Below are 17779 nucleotides of genomic sequence, written 5' to 3'. Positions count from 1 at the left end.
GCCCATAACCCAGCACTGGTGCAAGTTCTATATCAGTCACCTCACACTTGTCTATTAAACTTCTCCCAGGTAAGATCATAGGAGAATCTTCTGAGTGGATTCATTTGCCCAATTTATTTTCTTATCTCAAATTTTGCCAACTCTGGGGATAGCCCCGATAGGATTTTTTGTTTATTCTTAAGAAGGAAGCGTTACCCTCCCCTGATTTACTCTAATAAACAACAAAGAGTTAAGAAAATTTTTTAAACTAGCAATTATAAACTATTAATTTGTATATCAGCTTTTCAAACAATCCATACATACCCATATAAATACAGCAAAGGTCCCGATAAGCCAAGAATTGTGCTAGCAGGTTGGTTGAATGCGTGTGTGTTAAATGAAGAGAACTTCCTACAGGTATCTTTGGAGCTGTGGTTTCTAAGTAAAATTATGCAGCCTCTTTCATATTTTCATGATAAGAAACATTTCAAATAATTTGCAAGCCAAACATGAAATACTTCATTTTCGCCTGTTCAGGAAAAAGTCTTCATTCAGCTTTTGTGTCCTAGGGCTCTAATTATTCTTTGGTTTTAAATCTTCTTTTATTCTCCTTCTAATACTCAGGGCATACTAGTAAGTCAGAAGGAATGCTACCTGGTTCAGTGCTGGCATGAAAATACACAGTCAATAAATGTTCACCTGATTAATAAATAATATGTTCCATTTTGCTTCTGTTTATCCTTTTAACCTTACATGACCAGCAAAATTCTTTATCCGAAGTGACTTCTTGTTTGTTGAATGAAGAACGGGATAACTCTTGCATGATTCTGAACAAAGCTCTTAACTTAGCAAAAACCTTACTTGTCACTCCCCTTTGGCACACACAATGTTATGCAAAAATTATGCACAGGGCTTCCCTGGTGGCACAGTGGTTGAGAGTCCGTCTGCCAATGCAGGGGACACGGGTTCGTGTCCCGGTCCGGGAAGATCCCACATGCAGCGGAGCAGCTGGGCCCGTGAGCCATGGCCGCTGAGCCTGCGCGTCCAGAGCCTGTGTTCCGCAATGGGAGAGGGCACAACAGTGAGAGGCCCACGTACCACAAAAAAATAAAAATAAAAAAATTATGCACAGATTCACAGGAAAGGTTAGCAGTTACTAATCAAATAGATCCAAGCTTCTGCTGCTCCAAAGAACAGAGGGAACAACAAGAGGTATCTGCTAAGTGTAACTAGGATATTTTCTCAATGAACATCAATTAGAGACATAAATCGCTCTTGTTCCGGTGAAGAAAGGTGACTGTTGTCAGATGAGAGTGACTTGAAAGCATTTGTCCCAAAGTTACTGAATGCCTATCACATCTCATTCACTGTACTAGGTGCTGGTCTTTGAAAAAGGATTCTGAGTAAGGACCTTTATTATTAAATATGAATAGTACTAGATAATGTGCCAATATGTATACTTATCTATGCCCACACAGAGATGTTAAGTGTGTGACTCTAGTTTTGAATATGAACTATCCCTACTTTGCAGGAATCAGTTATGACTCAGCTACCCAGAGAATTAATTCAAGCCTTAGGGGCTTAACTTTTCATCGCCATTCTACCTCTAATTTGCTACTTCACTTTGAAAACAACACAAAGTAGTAGTTCTTAACTATAGCTCAAATTCACTTGCAAGTTTTAAGACAGGGAGAAAGCCTTAATTTTACTCTGTTAAAGAAGTAATGACAAAATAACAAGATGCCTATACTAGAGAGCAAGAATCTTCAGGCAGAAATATTCTTCCTTGTACCCCTAAGATGCAAATCTGAGATAAAGATGGTAAATATGCTCTGTCTTTAAATGCCCACTGCCTGTAGGTTAGATCATAAACTAGGAATAAAATGCAGAAAGGGAAAGGAATAAAGAATTCTACGTTGTTCCTTAAAAAACTAAACACAGAGCTACCATATGACCCTGCAATCCCACTCTTGGACATGTATCTGGAGAAAAACATGGTCCGAAAGGATACATGCACCCCAATGTTCATTGCAGCACTGTTTACAACAGCCAAGACATGGAAGCAACCTAAATGTCCATCGACAGAGGAATGGATAAAGAAGATGTGGTACATATATACAATGGAATATTACTCAGCCATTAAAAAGAATGAAATAATGCCATTTGCAGCAACATGGATGGACCTAGAAATTGTCATACTGAGTGAAGTCACATGGAGAAAGAGAAATATAGTATGATATCCCTTATATGCGGACTTGGAAAAGAAATGATACAAATGAACTTATTTACAAAACAGAAACAGACTCACAGACTTAAGAGAACTTATGATTACTGGGGGGGGAAGGGATAGTTAGGGAGTTTGGGATGACATGTACACACTGCTATATTTAAAATAAATAACCAACAAGGACCTACTGTATAGCACAGGGAACTCTGCTCAATGTTATGTGGCAGCCTGGATGGGAGGGGAGTTTGGGGAAGAATGGATACATGGATATGTATGGCTGAGTCCCTTTGCTGTGCACCTGAAATTATTGCAACATTGTTAATCGGCTATACTTAGATATAAAATAAAAAGTTAAAAAAAAAAGATTTCTACGTTGGAAAGCCTGCATTTGGGTGCTGCTGGAATACCCAGGTGGAGATATTCAATAGGCAGGTGGAAATATAGATCTGGAGTTCAGACAAGAGGCTCTGACAGATATTTAAAGAAAGGATGAGACTGTGAAGTCTGAAAACTGTGGTGGGAGCTGGCAAAGGGCCAGTTCCACCTGGTGACCCTATCATACCTGAGGGAGGGGGGGAATACTTCCCAAGTTCTTCTGAGCAGCTGACGCTTAGAAGCCTTGTAAGAGAACCAGATTTTGATCATGAGGGGAAGGAAATCATTTTTTTAAAAGCTGACGATGTAGGGAAGTTGATTTACTGGAATGAGGGTTGTAAATAGCATAGAAAAGGACTGGAGAGGGAGAGGAACAGAAAGAAAATGTCAACTTAAGGAAAAGCAGTAAAGCATTTTCCAAACAGAATGCAAGCACAGCATTCATCCCTTCTATTTCTTTCTCGTGCCCACACAATGTGGTTCTCAAATATGTTGACCAACCTTTCCACAAAGCAGCCTGAACCCATCATGGAGAAGAGCATAATGTCTCCTAAGGCACTAAACAGAGCACTGACATAGCATCTATATACCTACTGCGATGTGGCTGCTTGGTATAAAGACACTCAGGAATCATTCTTTGAGCCTGTACTCACCATGAAGCCCTAACTAAGCACTTAGATTATATTATAGCAAACCACAGTAACCAAGTTCTGACTCAGGATTTATCATTCCTTATAGGCTATTGGTTAGAAATGAGTCATAATCACCAGTGAGAAAGTTATATACTATTGTAGCTAATGAATTCAAGATAAGATGAGAAGATATGATGGACTTGAAGTATTTCTGATGTTGTTTTGTGGCCAAAGGTTATACTTGCATTTCGTCCTTTTTCAGAGGTTGAACAGTGTGCTGTGATTGTTAGTTTTTATTTACAACAGTGGAGGAAGAGTATAATCGCTACCTAACAATATTTGGTAAGGAAAACACTGCTATACCTGCTTGAAACGGTCATTAGAACTATCAGTGGTAGAACTAGGAGCCTGAACTCTAGAGAAAGTGAGGCAAGCTACCTATGGTGTTTTAATACTTCAGGTATCTCAGAAATCAAGTTCCTAAAACCTGACGCAATGCCATACATTTCTCAAGTACTGTAACCTACATCTAAACTCCTTATCGTTTTGTTGCCATTTCAAATTTCTCAGATTCATGGCTCAGGTATTCAAAGCCACATAATGGCCTGAAGAACATAGGAGACAAGTATGAACTACTTGAAAAGGCTCAGTCATGGCTCAGAAGAGTGTGCAGATACCAAGGGGGTAAAAATCCTCCCTCTCAAGCTCTGCAATTCCTACAGCACGGAAGTCCTCAAACATTGAGCGCAGGTCTTTGTTTTTTTCCTGTAGAAACTTTCTGACCTGTGTTGTTCTACTTTCTTGGTACATACACCATAAAGGTTAATGTAATTTTCAAAAATCTTATGGTCTTATGAAAAAAACCCTAAGAATTGTAAATCGCTAGTACTTAACTAGTAACAGTCGCTCTAAATTATTACTAAAAAAAGTGCAACCTTATCAAATAACAGGAAGTATGTCAGATATTAACTGTACATACAGTTAATAAAACAGGGAGGCAAGGCATTTTATCTTTTGCAAAATCACAAAAAAAATTATTAACAATTCCTAGTTGGGATGGAAAAGAGACAAACATGTAGTCTTACCAAAAAGCACAATTACTTAGCAATACAACAGCCAGCTATACTTTTTACCACAGTCCATTAATGGAAAATGCATCCTGAGAGGAACGTTTTCCTCAGGAACCACCTTACAACCGTTAACTTCATGCCTGATCAGAGACATCAAATAATGAACCGGCGTGACAAACAAAATGCCAAAATTATATTACTAATATTACATAGTATAACATAGCCCTTTATAATCATAAAAAAAGGTACAAACCATTTAAACAGACCTATGAAATAGATATCAATGTTTCATTCTTGTTGATAGTACAAAGTGACTCAAGGTACAGATCATAACTCTAACAAAATAAAGATACCAAATCAATCTGAAAAGTATGCCTGCCATAGTAAACAAAGAAGAGTTAATTAATGCGTGCCTTTTTAGAACCTTCCTGAAGATAATCTGAATGCCTGAATACCCAAAGAAGCAGCTAGCTATCCAAGGAAATATCACCTAATACCTTTGTTTTCACTAAATTTGAAAAGACACCTAGGGCTGTTTTCTGGAATTATATTCCAAAGAGGAATCACTTTTTCTAGTAAGAGGCCAGGGTCCCCTGACAGCAGGTCAGCCAGCATGGCACTGGCACCCTTTACCCGGAGGAGCACTTAGGAGGTGTGAGGCAGGAGGAAACTGAAGCCACCAGAAGTTAACGCTCTAAGCTCCCTCAGCAAGAACTAGAGCCAAGGTCACATTCTTTCCGGGGCATCCAGTCCCACATTCCAGTTTCACATTCTTTCTGGGAGCATCAAAATGCCTCAGGAAAAGAAAAAAACAGTAGCTACAGTTCCTAAAATATTTCATTTCCACGTCCATCCTCAATACACCAATTAATATGTTGCCCATACTTAACAGCATTTTTCCTAAGCTAGATTAAGTCCCTTTATCTTCTATGAGCCATGTAAAATCACCTCCCAAACTTTCTCACTAAAAAATAGGATGATAAGAGCTATCACGCTGAGTTGCATAAAGCTTTTGGCTTACCTATGGTACTTGACCTTGTTGTGCAAGTTGGAGACATTCCGTGAAGTAAAAGCAACTATATTTGGAAAGGACATGAATAAAAATACTATTCCTTATGACCTACCCCCTTTGAAGTTTATTAATTTCATATTTTAATAGAAAACAAGATGACAGTAGAAAGTACTAACTATTAGGTAGTCACCTATTACAATACCTTGGCAGCTTTATTAACCTTGTCTTCGTTTTCTCTCTTATACACAAAAACCGAAGCGAATTTGCCATCCTGCAATACAGCGGGGTAAACAGCAAGTCCAGAGGGTAAGGTGAACGGTGGTTCCTTCAGGGCATAGCTCTTCAAAGCGCTGTTCTCTGAGCCCATCCCTTAGGCTGTGAGGCAGGGGTGCTGCAGCTCCTCCTCAAAGCCAAGCAAACCTGAAAGAAAACAGAAAACATTTCCTAACATTGAGTCTCTATCTGATACATGAGCCAGAGATAGCCGAGTACCCAGACCCAGGCACTCAAACCTACTAGTTCCTACAACCCTCATAAAGTAGGCTGTTTGACAACAGAAATAGTAAATGTTCAGCAAATTACCTGCAATGCTTGTCAATTAACAACTTTCAGCTCTAGAGAAAATACACTTAACCAAACAGACACGCGCGGTTGCTGCTGCTCCCAACCCCCTACTGCGCACACACAGAACCGTCGCAGTGGAAACGCGATGGAATACAGAGTAAGAGCTCTCCTGCTCCCTAAAACCACTCATGTCCTGCCTCGCAGAGGAAAGCGTCACAAAACTCGATCACTCAAAGATGATGAACTTCTGCATGTCTAAAATAACCTACAATTCTAAGGAAAACAATACGAACTGGAGAATATTTCTAAAATGATGAAAAACATGTTAACAAATGGAGAGTGTATATAAACCAAGAAAACACTAAAACACCTGTGGATTAATGGGAAAGGAAACAGACTACTCACTGAACGCAAATGGCAATAAACATCAGAAAAAGTACAATCCCGTAACTGTCTTCAGAGTTAGGCTAAAAAGGGGAAAATGCAAAATTGTATAATCTCAAATGTTAAAAAGACAACCCACATGTACATGAGATTCCAGAAAATGCAAACTACTATATAATGACAGAAAATAGATCAGTGGTTGCCTGGGGTGAGGGTAGTTAGAGGGGCCACAGGAGAGGAAAGGATTACAAAGGGGTATAAGGAAACTTTGGGAGAATGGATATATTCAGTATTTGGATTATGATTATAGTGATGAGTGATCTATAGCTATAGCTGTCTATATATATACATACACATGCATACACACACACAAGAAAAAAATATGTAAAGTATCAACAGAGGTTTGTTGTGGGCATCAGATCATGGATGATTCACATATATATACAAACATAGACATACATTTGCCTGCACCTCCCAAATCTTCCATAAAAGAGCATATCTTTCTTTACAACAGGGATACAAACTCACATGGTTACAAAAGACAATGCACAGCAATGCAGCAGTATTGGTGGAATAGCAAAAGGCCTACTGTGCGCACAGGCACCTACTGACTGGGCTTGCACTCTGACGGGAGCCACCATCACAAGGTTCCAACCAGGACTGCCATTTCAGAGTTGGCAGGTCACACCATTTACCATAAAGAGCCATGAGCCTGAATAGTTATGTGGAAATTTCCTATTTTCCAACATTGGCTCAAATGTTTTTAAACCTGTATAGTCTAAACAACACATGTCTGAAAAGTTTGTGGCAGTCAGTTTTCAGTTCTGGCTTTACCATTATTTAAAAAATAAAAGATAAAAAGAGTTCTTACTAACTCTGGCAGTGTGGGAAACAAGTTGCTAGTTCTAAAAAACAGCGCCAAATTCTATGTGGATCTTTAAAAAAATTCAGTTTAAAATCTGTATCCTTTGGGTAAATATAAACCTAAGAATCATTACATACTGACCTTCTATTTGGATTTTTTTTCCACTTTGGTGAAGTTCCATACAATGCTTACTAGGTTATCAGAGTATATAATGCTGCTCAAAACAGATACCCCAAACAGAGAATTTCAAGGGCCTACAGACCCACATACGTCACTGAATAAGGAACACAACACGTATAAGGGCTAAAGCTACCTAAAATTGATGGGTTTTTTTTTTAAACCCAAGAATGTTTCTGAGGATAAGAACTAAGCTGGATTTGTAACAAATTCACTGATTTCCTACCTGCCAAGCAATTTCTCTTTCTTAAGAATGATAAAGTAAAAAAAAAAACCAAACAAACAAACGAAAAACAGTATTAAAAAGTATCTCAACTACAGTTGACCCTTAAAAAACGCAGGGGTTAAAGGCACCAACACCCTCTCAGTCAAAAATGTGAGTATAACTTTACAGTTGATTCTCCACACCTGCAGTTCCACATCTGTGGATTCAAACAACGCAGGGGATTCAACTAACTGCAGATCATGAAGTACTGCAGTGCATATTTATTGAAAAAAATCTGCGTATAAATGGACATGTGCCGTTCAAACCCATGTTGTTCAAGGGTCACCTGTGTATGTAACACTCATCTTTCTACTGGGACTACAAATAAAATTAGCATTTATGTAGGATCTTGGAGAAAAGCAATTACCGTTAATTCCCCTATTCTGGAGATGGTGTGGTACCTGCAGCAACCTCCCACTCCCACCCCAGTCGGGAGGGTCATGTTTAGCACCTGCCTTCTTCTTGGGCACACTTTATGGGTCAGGTGCCTACCCTGGGCCAAAGGGCAGTCAAATCACACGTTAGCCATCTCTAGGACCCATGACCTGGATGAAGAGCTAAGCTGGACAATCACTGTCTGCCCCAGGAATCTGAATGAATGTGAGATATTTTTGTCTGTTAGCAGCACAGCTGAAGGTAAAAGGATGCCATAAGGTAGAGTCAGGGCTATGGCAAGCCAAAGCCATGTAAAAGCAGAAACCTGGCAAGTACAGAGGAAGCCAGCTGGCAGCAGGAGAAGGAAAAGCAAACACTGGGAGAGTAACTTAGATTTAGAGAGTCACATTACTACTCCAACTCGAGGCTACAAGAAGCCCAGCTTCAAATCCACTGCCTCACTGCCACCCTTACAATCATGCGTAGCCTGAGGCACACCTGAGGTAGCCTGAATGGGTCCATGTTCTTCGAAACCAACTGCCATTTCATAAGCAGGAGTTCTTTTTAACTCCTCTTGTCTGAAAAACCAGTCAGACTAAAGGAAGGCACTAGAGAAATGCTACTTCGAAAAGTGTATATCTGAAGCTAGTCTAACTTCCTTCTCTCTCTTAGCCACAAAATACAGCTTTCCAAAATCCACACATAAGGAATTGCTGCAAGAAAATAATCTTCTTGGCAGAAAATCATGCCATTCACTTAGCTTTAATATTACTCTCCAAAGGAGATAAAATGGTCCCAAGAGTCAGGGACACGCTCTGGCTGAATGAATGGCAGTCAGCAGAGGTACAGCAATGGACAATCAATGAACTTAGTCATTTCTAAATAGCAAAATACCTTCTTGTGGGAATACTGGGCCTTACAACACCTATTAACCTTTCATTTAATATTCTGAATTCCACTATAAGATCATTAACAATTTAGGGTTATAAAAAATTTAGGAAGAGGTTAAAACTGGCAGTTTTTCTTAGCAGTATGTATTTGGGTCTAAGACCCCAAGAAACGCCACTTAAAAATTTAAAGGAATGAACCCCTTCCTTGTGAGAACTCAAAAGGCTGACATTTTATTGGTTTGAAAGCATGATTAATGTTGACAGAAGTCTACTGATACCATCCTGCAATGCTTACAGAGTAGCTGGGTTATAGCCTATGTCCAGTGAAAACTTCATTAAGGGGTAAATAAAAAGATGTGCTGTTGGGTTTCCCTGGTGGCGCAGTGGTTAAGAGTCCGCTGGCCGATGCAGGGGATACGGGTTTGTGCCCCGGTCCGGGAAGATCCCACATGCCGCGGAGCGGCTAGGCCCGTGAGCCATGGCCGCTGAGCCTGCGCATCCGGAGCCTGTGCTCCGCAACGGAAGAGGCCACAACAGTGAGAGGCCCGCGTACCGCAAAAAAAAAAAAAAAAAAAGATGTGCTGTTGACTGCAATCTGATGGTCTTAAAGCAGTAATTCTTAACTTCACAAAACTGTACCCGAAGAGGCACAAAAACGGTTGCTATCAACAGCGCTTTAAAAATGATAATTCAGCTAAATGGCCTTACTGAAATGCAATACTGATAAACAATAACACCTGGACTTCCAAAATACTATCTTTGTTTTAAGGAGTAAAGGGGAAAACACCAAATCGTTTAACTTTGAAATTAAAAAGTCACAAAAAGGCAGAAAAGGATATTTTAATATTAGCATGGGTATTTTGCAGAATTTACCATCTTCACTCTCTATAATAAAATGTGGGGTACACAGTTTCTGACTTGAATACGCATCATGATCTTCTCTTTAAAATGTTGTTCACCTATCTTCCTCCACCCTTTTGCTTCCTTGGGCAGCACATCAAGTTTCTGGGCCACCTGTGGGATTAAAAGCTCTTGTCTAGGTCACTGGGCAACTCATACACTAAACTAAGAAATCAGTGTCCTCTGGGGAACTCTCTCTACCTCTGTTCTTTTCACAGCAAGTAACTGAGATGATCGTTATCCTAGCTCCCTCAGCTTGGAAGTTTCAACGATAAGGGCTTGCACTGTGAGTTCAAAGGACACCCGGTATTGATTGGTATTTCGCTATCTAGTGATAACATGACTTCGGGCCCTTTGCTTTGATCTGTTTCACGTATATATTCCCTATATTGAACTCAGTCCGGCGATACATTATGAAGCCTTTGCCTACCGAAAGAACTACGTATGATTTCTTCTAAGACATGGGATGTTATGTGGGTATGCACACAGGGATTCCAAAATTCAGGACCCAACTCTGAGTATTCACACGGTTTCCTACATACGATTTTCCCAAAACTGTTTCATCTTCATTTTAAACAAAAAACACTACCCAAAGACAGGAACCAGCTGGGCCTCTGGGGGCCTGGCACTGGTCTCGGATCGAGAATGAAGGCAGCAACCCAGCGCGGGCGCAACCCCAGGCTCCCCGCGACTCGGCCCCGCCGCGCACACTAGCCCTCCCCGCGGCGAGGAGGACGGCCCGGGCGCGGGGGTTGGGGGCCAGCGGGGTCTGACCGCGACTCCCCGGGGTCTCAGAGGGGCGGTGGCGGCGCTCCCGCTTAGCTGGCCCCTCACCTTCCACACCTGCCCGCGAGGCCAGGCTCCGCGGCTTCCTTCGACAGCTCCGGCCGCCAGCGCCGCCCCGGGCGGGGGTCGCCCGCGAAGCCCAGGTTAGCAGGGCGCCCCGCAAAAAGCAGGGGAAGACTACACTGAGGTGGGGAGCAGAGCTCAACCGGCAGCGACACCACGCCGAGCTCGCCCACGAGCGGGCCCCAAGCGCGGACCCGCGAGCGGGGCGCGCGTTCCCTACCCCTCACCCCCACGCCTCGCTCCCGGCCCGGCCCCCTCCCCAGCGGCCCAGGCCCGCACGGACGGAGGACGCAGCGCAGGGCTCCCTGTTACCTGTGGGAGGGCGGCGCGGGGGGCAGCCGAGGATCTTAGCTTTGGTCCCCTCTTCGCCCCCTGTTGACACCAACCACCCTCGCCTCCCCCGTGATACTCTGGCCACTACCCCCACAATCTTCTGAGGGCCGGTCTCTCCGGCACCATAGAGACGGGTCCGGAAGCCGGACAGGATGCCAGCCTTCAGCCCTACAACGCCACCACTGGGGCGAAAGAACCCGGAACCGAGATGGGGCGGCCTCGCCGGTGATTCTCAGGCCGGTGCCATCTTGAGTATGGGCGGCGGTGCCGGCCCAGCGGTTCACTCTCTGTCCCCAGCCGCCTAGTTGGTCAGTGAAGATGTCTCTTTTCTTGGGCTCTGAGTTGAACGTGCAAGTTTGCCTTGATTTTAATTTTCAGGCTTTTAACCGCACGGTCTTAACTGGATTTCCGCCCGAACCTAAAATGGCCGCCGGTCGCCTCTGACAAATAGAAAAGGGGCAGGACGGAGAATAGGAGTACTCTGGGAATTGGCGAGGACTTTTGGGAGAGTGACGTCGCTCACCCCGCAGCCCTGATTGGCTGCGCTGCGTGGGCGGAAGTCGTACGGATCCGCTACTGAAGCTGGCAGAGGTAGAAGTGATTCCAGCTGAAGCCCTTTCAAATGGGAATTCTGAAGTTATGCTTAAACCAGCGGAGAGTCAAATTGGGACGATTAATATTAATAGTTCTTATTATTAATATTGATGGTTTCTACTTAATAGGGTGTTGTGCGAATAGAATGAATATACGTGATAATTTTAAAACTACGTGGCTCAAACCCAGTATATTTTCTCTGTTATCTTGTATGTGAGCCTAGTAGTAGTCATCGCTACTATTTAATGCTTTTACAACCTCACAGTTCACAGCTGACCTAAATCATTTGATCACCTAAAAGTTTTAAATTCTTTCTGGTCTGTTACAGTACGGATAAGGATCCCACAATTTCTTCACTAGATTAAGTGAAAGCAAATATCAAACCCAATTTTGTCCCTTATTCAGAAATGAATATTTATTAGAAAGCAGGCACAAATAGTATTTAATCTGTCCTATTAGCTTGTTGAAAGTCGAGCTCTCCGTCCTAGGTCAGCACTGTCCTATAGAAATAGAATTTGAGCCACATATGTAATTTAAAATTTTCTGGTAGCCATATTTAAAACAGTGAAAAGAGGGGCTTCCCTGGTGGTCCCGTGGTTAAGGCTCTGAGCTCACACTGCAAGGGGGCATGGCTTCCATCCCTGGTGGGGGAACTAAGATCCTGCATGCCACCTGGCACAGCCAAAAAAACAAAAACGACAACAACAACAACAAAAAAAAAACAGTAAAAAGAATGAGGTGGGGTCAATTTTAGTATTATATTTTAACACATAGCCACAAGGTTGTCATTTAAACACGTACCCAAAATAAAAAATAATTAATGAAATATTTTACATTTTTTGTACTGTCTTCAAAATCTGATATGTATGTTTTACAATTTAAACTGACCATATGTCAATGCTCAAAATTCACATGTAGATAAAGATTACAGTATTGGAGGGTGCAGTTGTAAATGGTTTGACCACCACCTTGCACTAGAAAGTTGAGAAACAGAAGTACAGGGCTGCAGAGGCAGGATTCTGTTATCATTATAGTTACTGCCAGCATCTGGCAACCAGAAATCTTCCAGACCCGTGGCAGAGCCAGGACCAATAGCGATGAAGCCTCAGGTGGCATCTCCAAAGTCTGAGGACTCGAATTTTTAGTGCTCACCCTGTTTATTCAGGAGTGGAGAGCATTCTTTTGAGAGCTCATCTCTAGTATTCATCATGATAATTAATAAGCTGTTATTTTTGCCAATCAAAAGCCATTTCTGGCACTCACTCTGATAATTAGCAAAACATCTGGTGTCATCAGAGATCAAGGTGACTAAAATATTTGTAGCTCCATCTCTGGAATGTGACCTTTCTGGTATGATGCTAGCTAACTACTCCTGGAGTGTGGATTCCTAATACTAGAATGCCAGCAACTTCTAGGGCATAGCTTCAACCAAATGACCCACACAGAATATTACACTGTCCTGAAGAAATTTAAAGTCAATCACAGACATCATGATACCCATGTTGTAAGGAATATTGGCCTGCTTTGTAAACTGTAAACACTATGCAAATGTTATAGAACTTACAACCTTATGTTACAGACTATGTTTATTCCACGGATATTTGACACACCTTTTCTGAGCCATGCCCAGTGCTGACCACTAAGAAAAGAAGGAGGAAAAAGATAACAGTCATTGCAGAAAAGTGGGTTCTTTGAGGGGCCCAAATAAAACTTTTCTTTTTAAGTGATTGAAGAGGTGCTAGTAGCTTAGTGCTAGGAATGTTACTTTCGTTTTTTGAAGTGCCCTGTGCCACCACCAGCAAATAAGTTTCAATCTACTGTGTGTGAAGCTGAGTATGAGCTAAATGACTCTACACTTCTCTGGTTACTCTGAGGCTTTTCTGACAATTGTATATACTTTAGAAGTGCTCACTATATGCCAGCCTCTGCTCTACAGACTGGGGAAATATCACAGCAAACAAAACAAGATAAATTTCCTGCCCTCACAGACCTCACGTCTTGGAGGGGCGGTGGCGGGTGGGGGTGGCCATAAGGGGAGAGATAGACGATATATAAACGAATAAAGATAAATTCAGATGATGGTAAATTCCATGAAAAAAATAAAACAAGGTAATAATAGCAGCTAACACGTGTTGAGTATTTACTGTGCGTTAATTCATTTAAGCTGTACATAAATCCCACTTTACCCATGAGAAAACTTATGCACAGAAAGGTTAGGTAAGCTGACCAAAGTCACACAGCTGGTAATGGCATAGAGTAGTTTGCCTACAGATTTCATTTTCTTAACCATTATGCAGTACTGCCACCCCAATGTGATAGAGAGTAATAGGGTAAGGGGTAAGACAGGAGAGGAAAGGGAGTTATTTTAGACGGATCTCCAAAGATGGCCTCTTTGAAAAGGTGATGTTTGATCTAACGCTGAATGATAATTATGTGAAGATCTATGGCACAGAGACAGCAACGGAAAACATCCCAAGGCAGGAACTAGCTTGATGTGTTTAAGGAACAGGAAGAGGGCCAGTGTGGCTGGAGTGTAGTAAGTAAAGGGGAGAGTGTTCACGAAGAGGCCACTAAGACAGGCTGGGGCTTGAGGGTCATGGGAAAGCGTTTTTGGAAACCACTGAGGATTCTAAGCAAGAGAGTAACAATCTAGTCTACAGTTTTAAAAACTCACACTGGCCATTATATGGAGAATGGATCATAAGAAGAGAGAAGGGCAGCAAGGAGACAGGTTAGGAGACTTTAGCAATAGTCTATGTGGGGAATAATAGTGACTTGGGCTACAGGACAAGGAATAGAGATGGACTTAAGTAGTCAGAAATATATTTTGGAATAGAGGGCTATGGACTGAACTGTGTACCCCCAACTCCACCCTGCAACTACCATCACCAAATCTAGATATTGAGGTCCTAAACCCTAATTCATGTATTGAAGCCCTAACCCCATTCTGGGATGGGCCTTTGGTAAATAGTTAGGGTTAGGTGAGGTTATGAGGGTGTTATCCTCATAATGGGATTAGTGCCTTTATAAGAAGAGACACTGGAGAGCGTGCTCTCTCTCTATCTCTGCCACATGAGGACAGGGTGAGAAGGCAGTCATCTGCAAGCCAGAAGAGAGCTCTCACTAGAACTGTGAAGATACAAATGTCTGGTGTTTAAGCCCCTGAGTCTATGGTATTTTGTTTGGGCAGTGCAAGCCCACTAAGACATAGAATGAATGGTATTAGCTGGTAAGAGGAAGTGAAGTAAGGGATCAAGGTTGCTGCCTTGGGTTTGGCTCTAGCAATTGGATGCATGGTGAAACAATAACAAGTTTGCAGAACCTGTTAAACATCCAAGTGGAGCTATCAAGTCGGCTGATGGCTATAAAGGTTTGAAGAATCACTGCAGAGGCCCAGACAGGAGATAAAAATTGGGGCATCATGGTCTCATCAAGTTGTAAATATCCTGATATACTGTATGATTCAGCTATACTCAACACAGAGAAAAACAACTATAACACAACACAGTATCTGAACAAATGAATTTAGAGACTACTGCCTCTCTGTGTAAGATTCTTTGTCCATATATAATATTCTTTACTGTAGATTCCATATAACCAGTTGATTCTCACAGTATGATTTCATTGATTTTTGCTATACTCTTGTGTTCATGATCAACCTATGGTTGCAACTGGTGGATGAGTGTAGTTTTGATGTGAAAGGTGGCTACTATTTTCATTTATATTAACAGTTAAGATGAAAATGAAACAAGAAAGACATATATTGGTTGTGAATTATCTTCTATGCTGAAACCAGTAATATTTTTGAGTACTAGAAGGATATTTCCTCAATTTCTAATGTAGGTCAAGAAAGACTTTTAAGTTTAATTTGCATTGTTATTAACATTCTTCATCACTTTATTAACTCTAGACAATCAACAAAACATTAAACAAAGCCCTGATTTGTAGCATTTGCTGATTTCTATAGTGTAAATATTCCCACCATGGCCAACTTCACAGTACCAATATGACATAACTGAATGCAGAGTTGGAAAGAAATGTGCTCCAACATTATATAGTATTTCCATCATAGAGCTATAAAAGATGTAAATAACCTCTGAGCATAGATAATAATATAATATAGTAAAATAAGTTTTAAGTGATGAGTTCTTAGTCTTTCTTACCTTTAAAAATATAATCTATTTAATGATGAGTTTATGTAATTTAATTTTTAACAAGGGCTATGTTTAACAACTGGCTTCCAAATTTTCTGAACATTTAACAGTCGGCTCTCATGAGCCTATATGAGCCACTCTCATGAGTGCACGCTAACTAGGTATTCATACTTTCTGGTTCTACTTCTCTTTGTAAATTAATAAATTACTTCTTGCTTTTTAAAATTAATTTATTTTTTGCTGTGTTGGGTCTTCACTGTTGCACGCGGACTTTCTCTAGTTGCCATGAGCGGGGGCTACTCTTCATTGAGGTGCACAGGCTCTCATTGCAGTGGCTTCTCGTTGTGGAGCTCGGGCTCTAGGCACTCAGGCTTCAGTAGTTGTGGCACACAGGCTCAGTAGTTGTGGCTTGTGGACTCTAGAGAGCAGGCTCAGTAGTTGTGGTGCATGGGCTTAGTTTCTCTGCAGCATATGGGATCTTCCAGGACCAGGGACTGAACTTGTGTCCCCTGCTTTGGAAGGTGGATTCTTAACCACTGCGCCACCAGGGAAGTCCCTTGCTTCTTGCTTTTATATGCATCAGTCTTTTTTGAGTTTATTATTTTTTTTCTCCTAGAACTTGATCATAGCTGGTGTCCAAACTCTCAATTCCAATCCAGCAAAGCTGAGGACCAGACACTAGAATCTAGTATGCACGACCATCTGTGGCCACCCTTCAGAGATGTGTCTTTCTCAGGTCATACCCTAAAGTCTCAACTGTGCATCATTTTCAAAATCACAGCACCACTTTCTGACCGTCTAGCTAGTTCCCTGTTTTGCTCTCACTAAGACTATTTTCAACCTCATTGCATACTTTCTTCCAATATGGCAGGTTCCAATGTTAGCAGATCTTGGTTTGAGCCCACTTTTGCTGCTCACTGTCTGGAGTATTCTTGGGCAAATTCATTTTACTCAACCTCCATGTTCTCAGCTGCAAAATAAGGATTAAAGTAGTACCTACTTGTGTTTGTGAGGGTTAGATTAGGTAAAGCATGTAAAGGGCTACCACATGTCAAACATTCAAACACTATTACATCCTGTTATTGCTGTTCTGTGACTGGTCCAGACCACAGGGGGCCTGGCTTTTTTCATCAGAGTTCTCATTCCTTTCATTCTTGAACCTTTGCCTTTCCATGGCCTTAGGGCTTCAAAGCCTGAACGTGTGACTCATATTTACCTGAGAGACCCCATTCTATCTTTTTAAACAATTATATTTAAATGGCTTTTTTCTCCTCTGCTGTAATATAAGTTCCACAAGGGAAATAATCTTTGTTTTGTTCATTGATCTAACCTTCATTGTAGGTTGTCAACAAGCATTTATTGATGAATGGTGAATGGAAGTGTGGAAAGATAGATACTAGTCTGTTTTGATAGTCACTGTGTGGGGTAGGGAGATGGAATTACTTTTTTTCATGATATATCTGCATGTTTTGTGTTTTTTGTGATATAGTGAGCATAGATTACTTTTGTAATTTTAAAGATAATTTAATAAAGGAATAAGGAACTGAAATGTAAACTTAGATTGGAAGCTCTTGTAGTCTTACATCAGTACAGTATTCAATAAATTACATGAGATACTCAACACTTTATTATAAAATAGGCTTTGTGTTAGATGATTTTGCCCAATTGTAGGCTAATGTAAGTGTTCTGAGCATGTATAAGGCAGGCTAGGCTAAGCTGTGATCGTCAGTAGGTTAAGTGCATCGAATATATTTTCCACTTATGATATTTTCAAATTATGATGGGTTTATCTGGATGTAACCCCATGGTAAGTCGAGGAAGATCTGTGCTGACACATACTAGAACATACAGGACTGTGAATACTTTATTCTATGTAAAAGAAGCCAAACACAGAAGCCCATATATTATGATTCCATTTATATGAAATATCCAGGACAGGTAAATCCACAGAGACAGAAAGTAGATTAGTGGTTGCCATGGGTTGGAGGTAGAGGGGAAGGGGGAGTGAATGCTAATTGGTACAGGGTTTCTTTTCAGGTTGATGAAAATGTTCTGGAATCAGATAGTGGTGATGGTTGCACAACTGATGACTATATTAATAACCACTGAATTGTACATTTTAAAATGGCCTTTT

At 41.3% G+C, this 17779-nt stretch overlaps 1 protein-coding gene across 8 annotated transcripts in view; it reads right to left on the bottom strand.

Annotated features, from left to right (window-relative positions):
• Positions 1 to 11293, bottom strand: part of SCYL3 (SCY1 like pseudokinase 3) — a 39532-nt gene extending 28239 nt beyond the window's left edge. The window contains exons 1-3 of one of the 8 annotated variants that reach the window (XM_073804617.1): positions 10877 to 11290; positions 9689 to 9829; positions 5498 to 5715 (exon numbers count right to left, since the gene is read on the bottom strand). In XM_073804617.1, coding sequence (XP_073660718.1) covers positions 5498 to 5662 — 165 coding nt within the window. In that variant the 5' untranslated portion in view covers positions 5663 to 5715; positions 9689 to 9829; positions 10877 to 11290. Of the gene's footprint in view, positions 1 to 5485; positions 5716 to 9688; positions 9830 to 10549; positions 10574 to 10876 lie in introns of those variants that run through there. The other 7 variants (XM_019952624.3, XM_073804628.1, XM_019952621.3 and 4 more) reach the window with 7 other exon arrangements.
• Positions 11294 to 17779: the final 6486 nt, after the last annotated feature.

The sequence above is a fragment of the Tursiops truncatus genome, chromosome 1 (genome assembly GCF_011762595.2).
Source record: "Tursiops truncatus isolate mTurTru1 chromosome 1, mTurTru1.mat.Y, whole genome shotgun sequence".
NCBI classification, from domain to species: domain Eukaryota; kingdom Metazoa; phylum Chordata; class Mammalia; order Artiodactyla; family Delphinidae; genus Tursiops; species Tursiops truncatus.
Note: the sequence above shows the minus strand (reverse complement) of the source record. Positions and strands in the feature narration are given on the sequence as shown.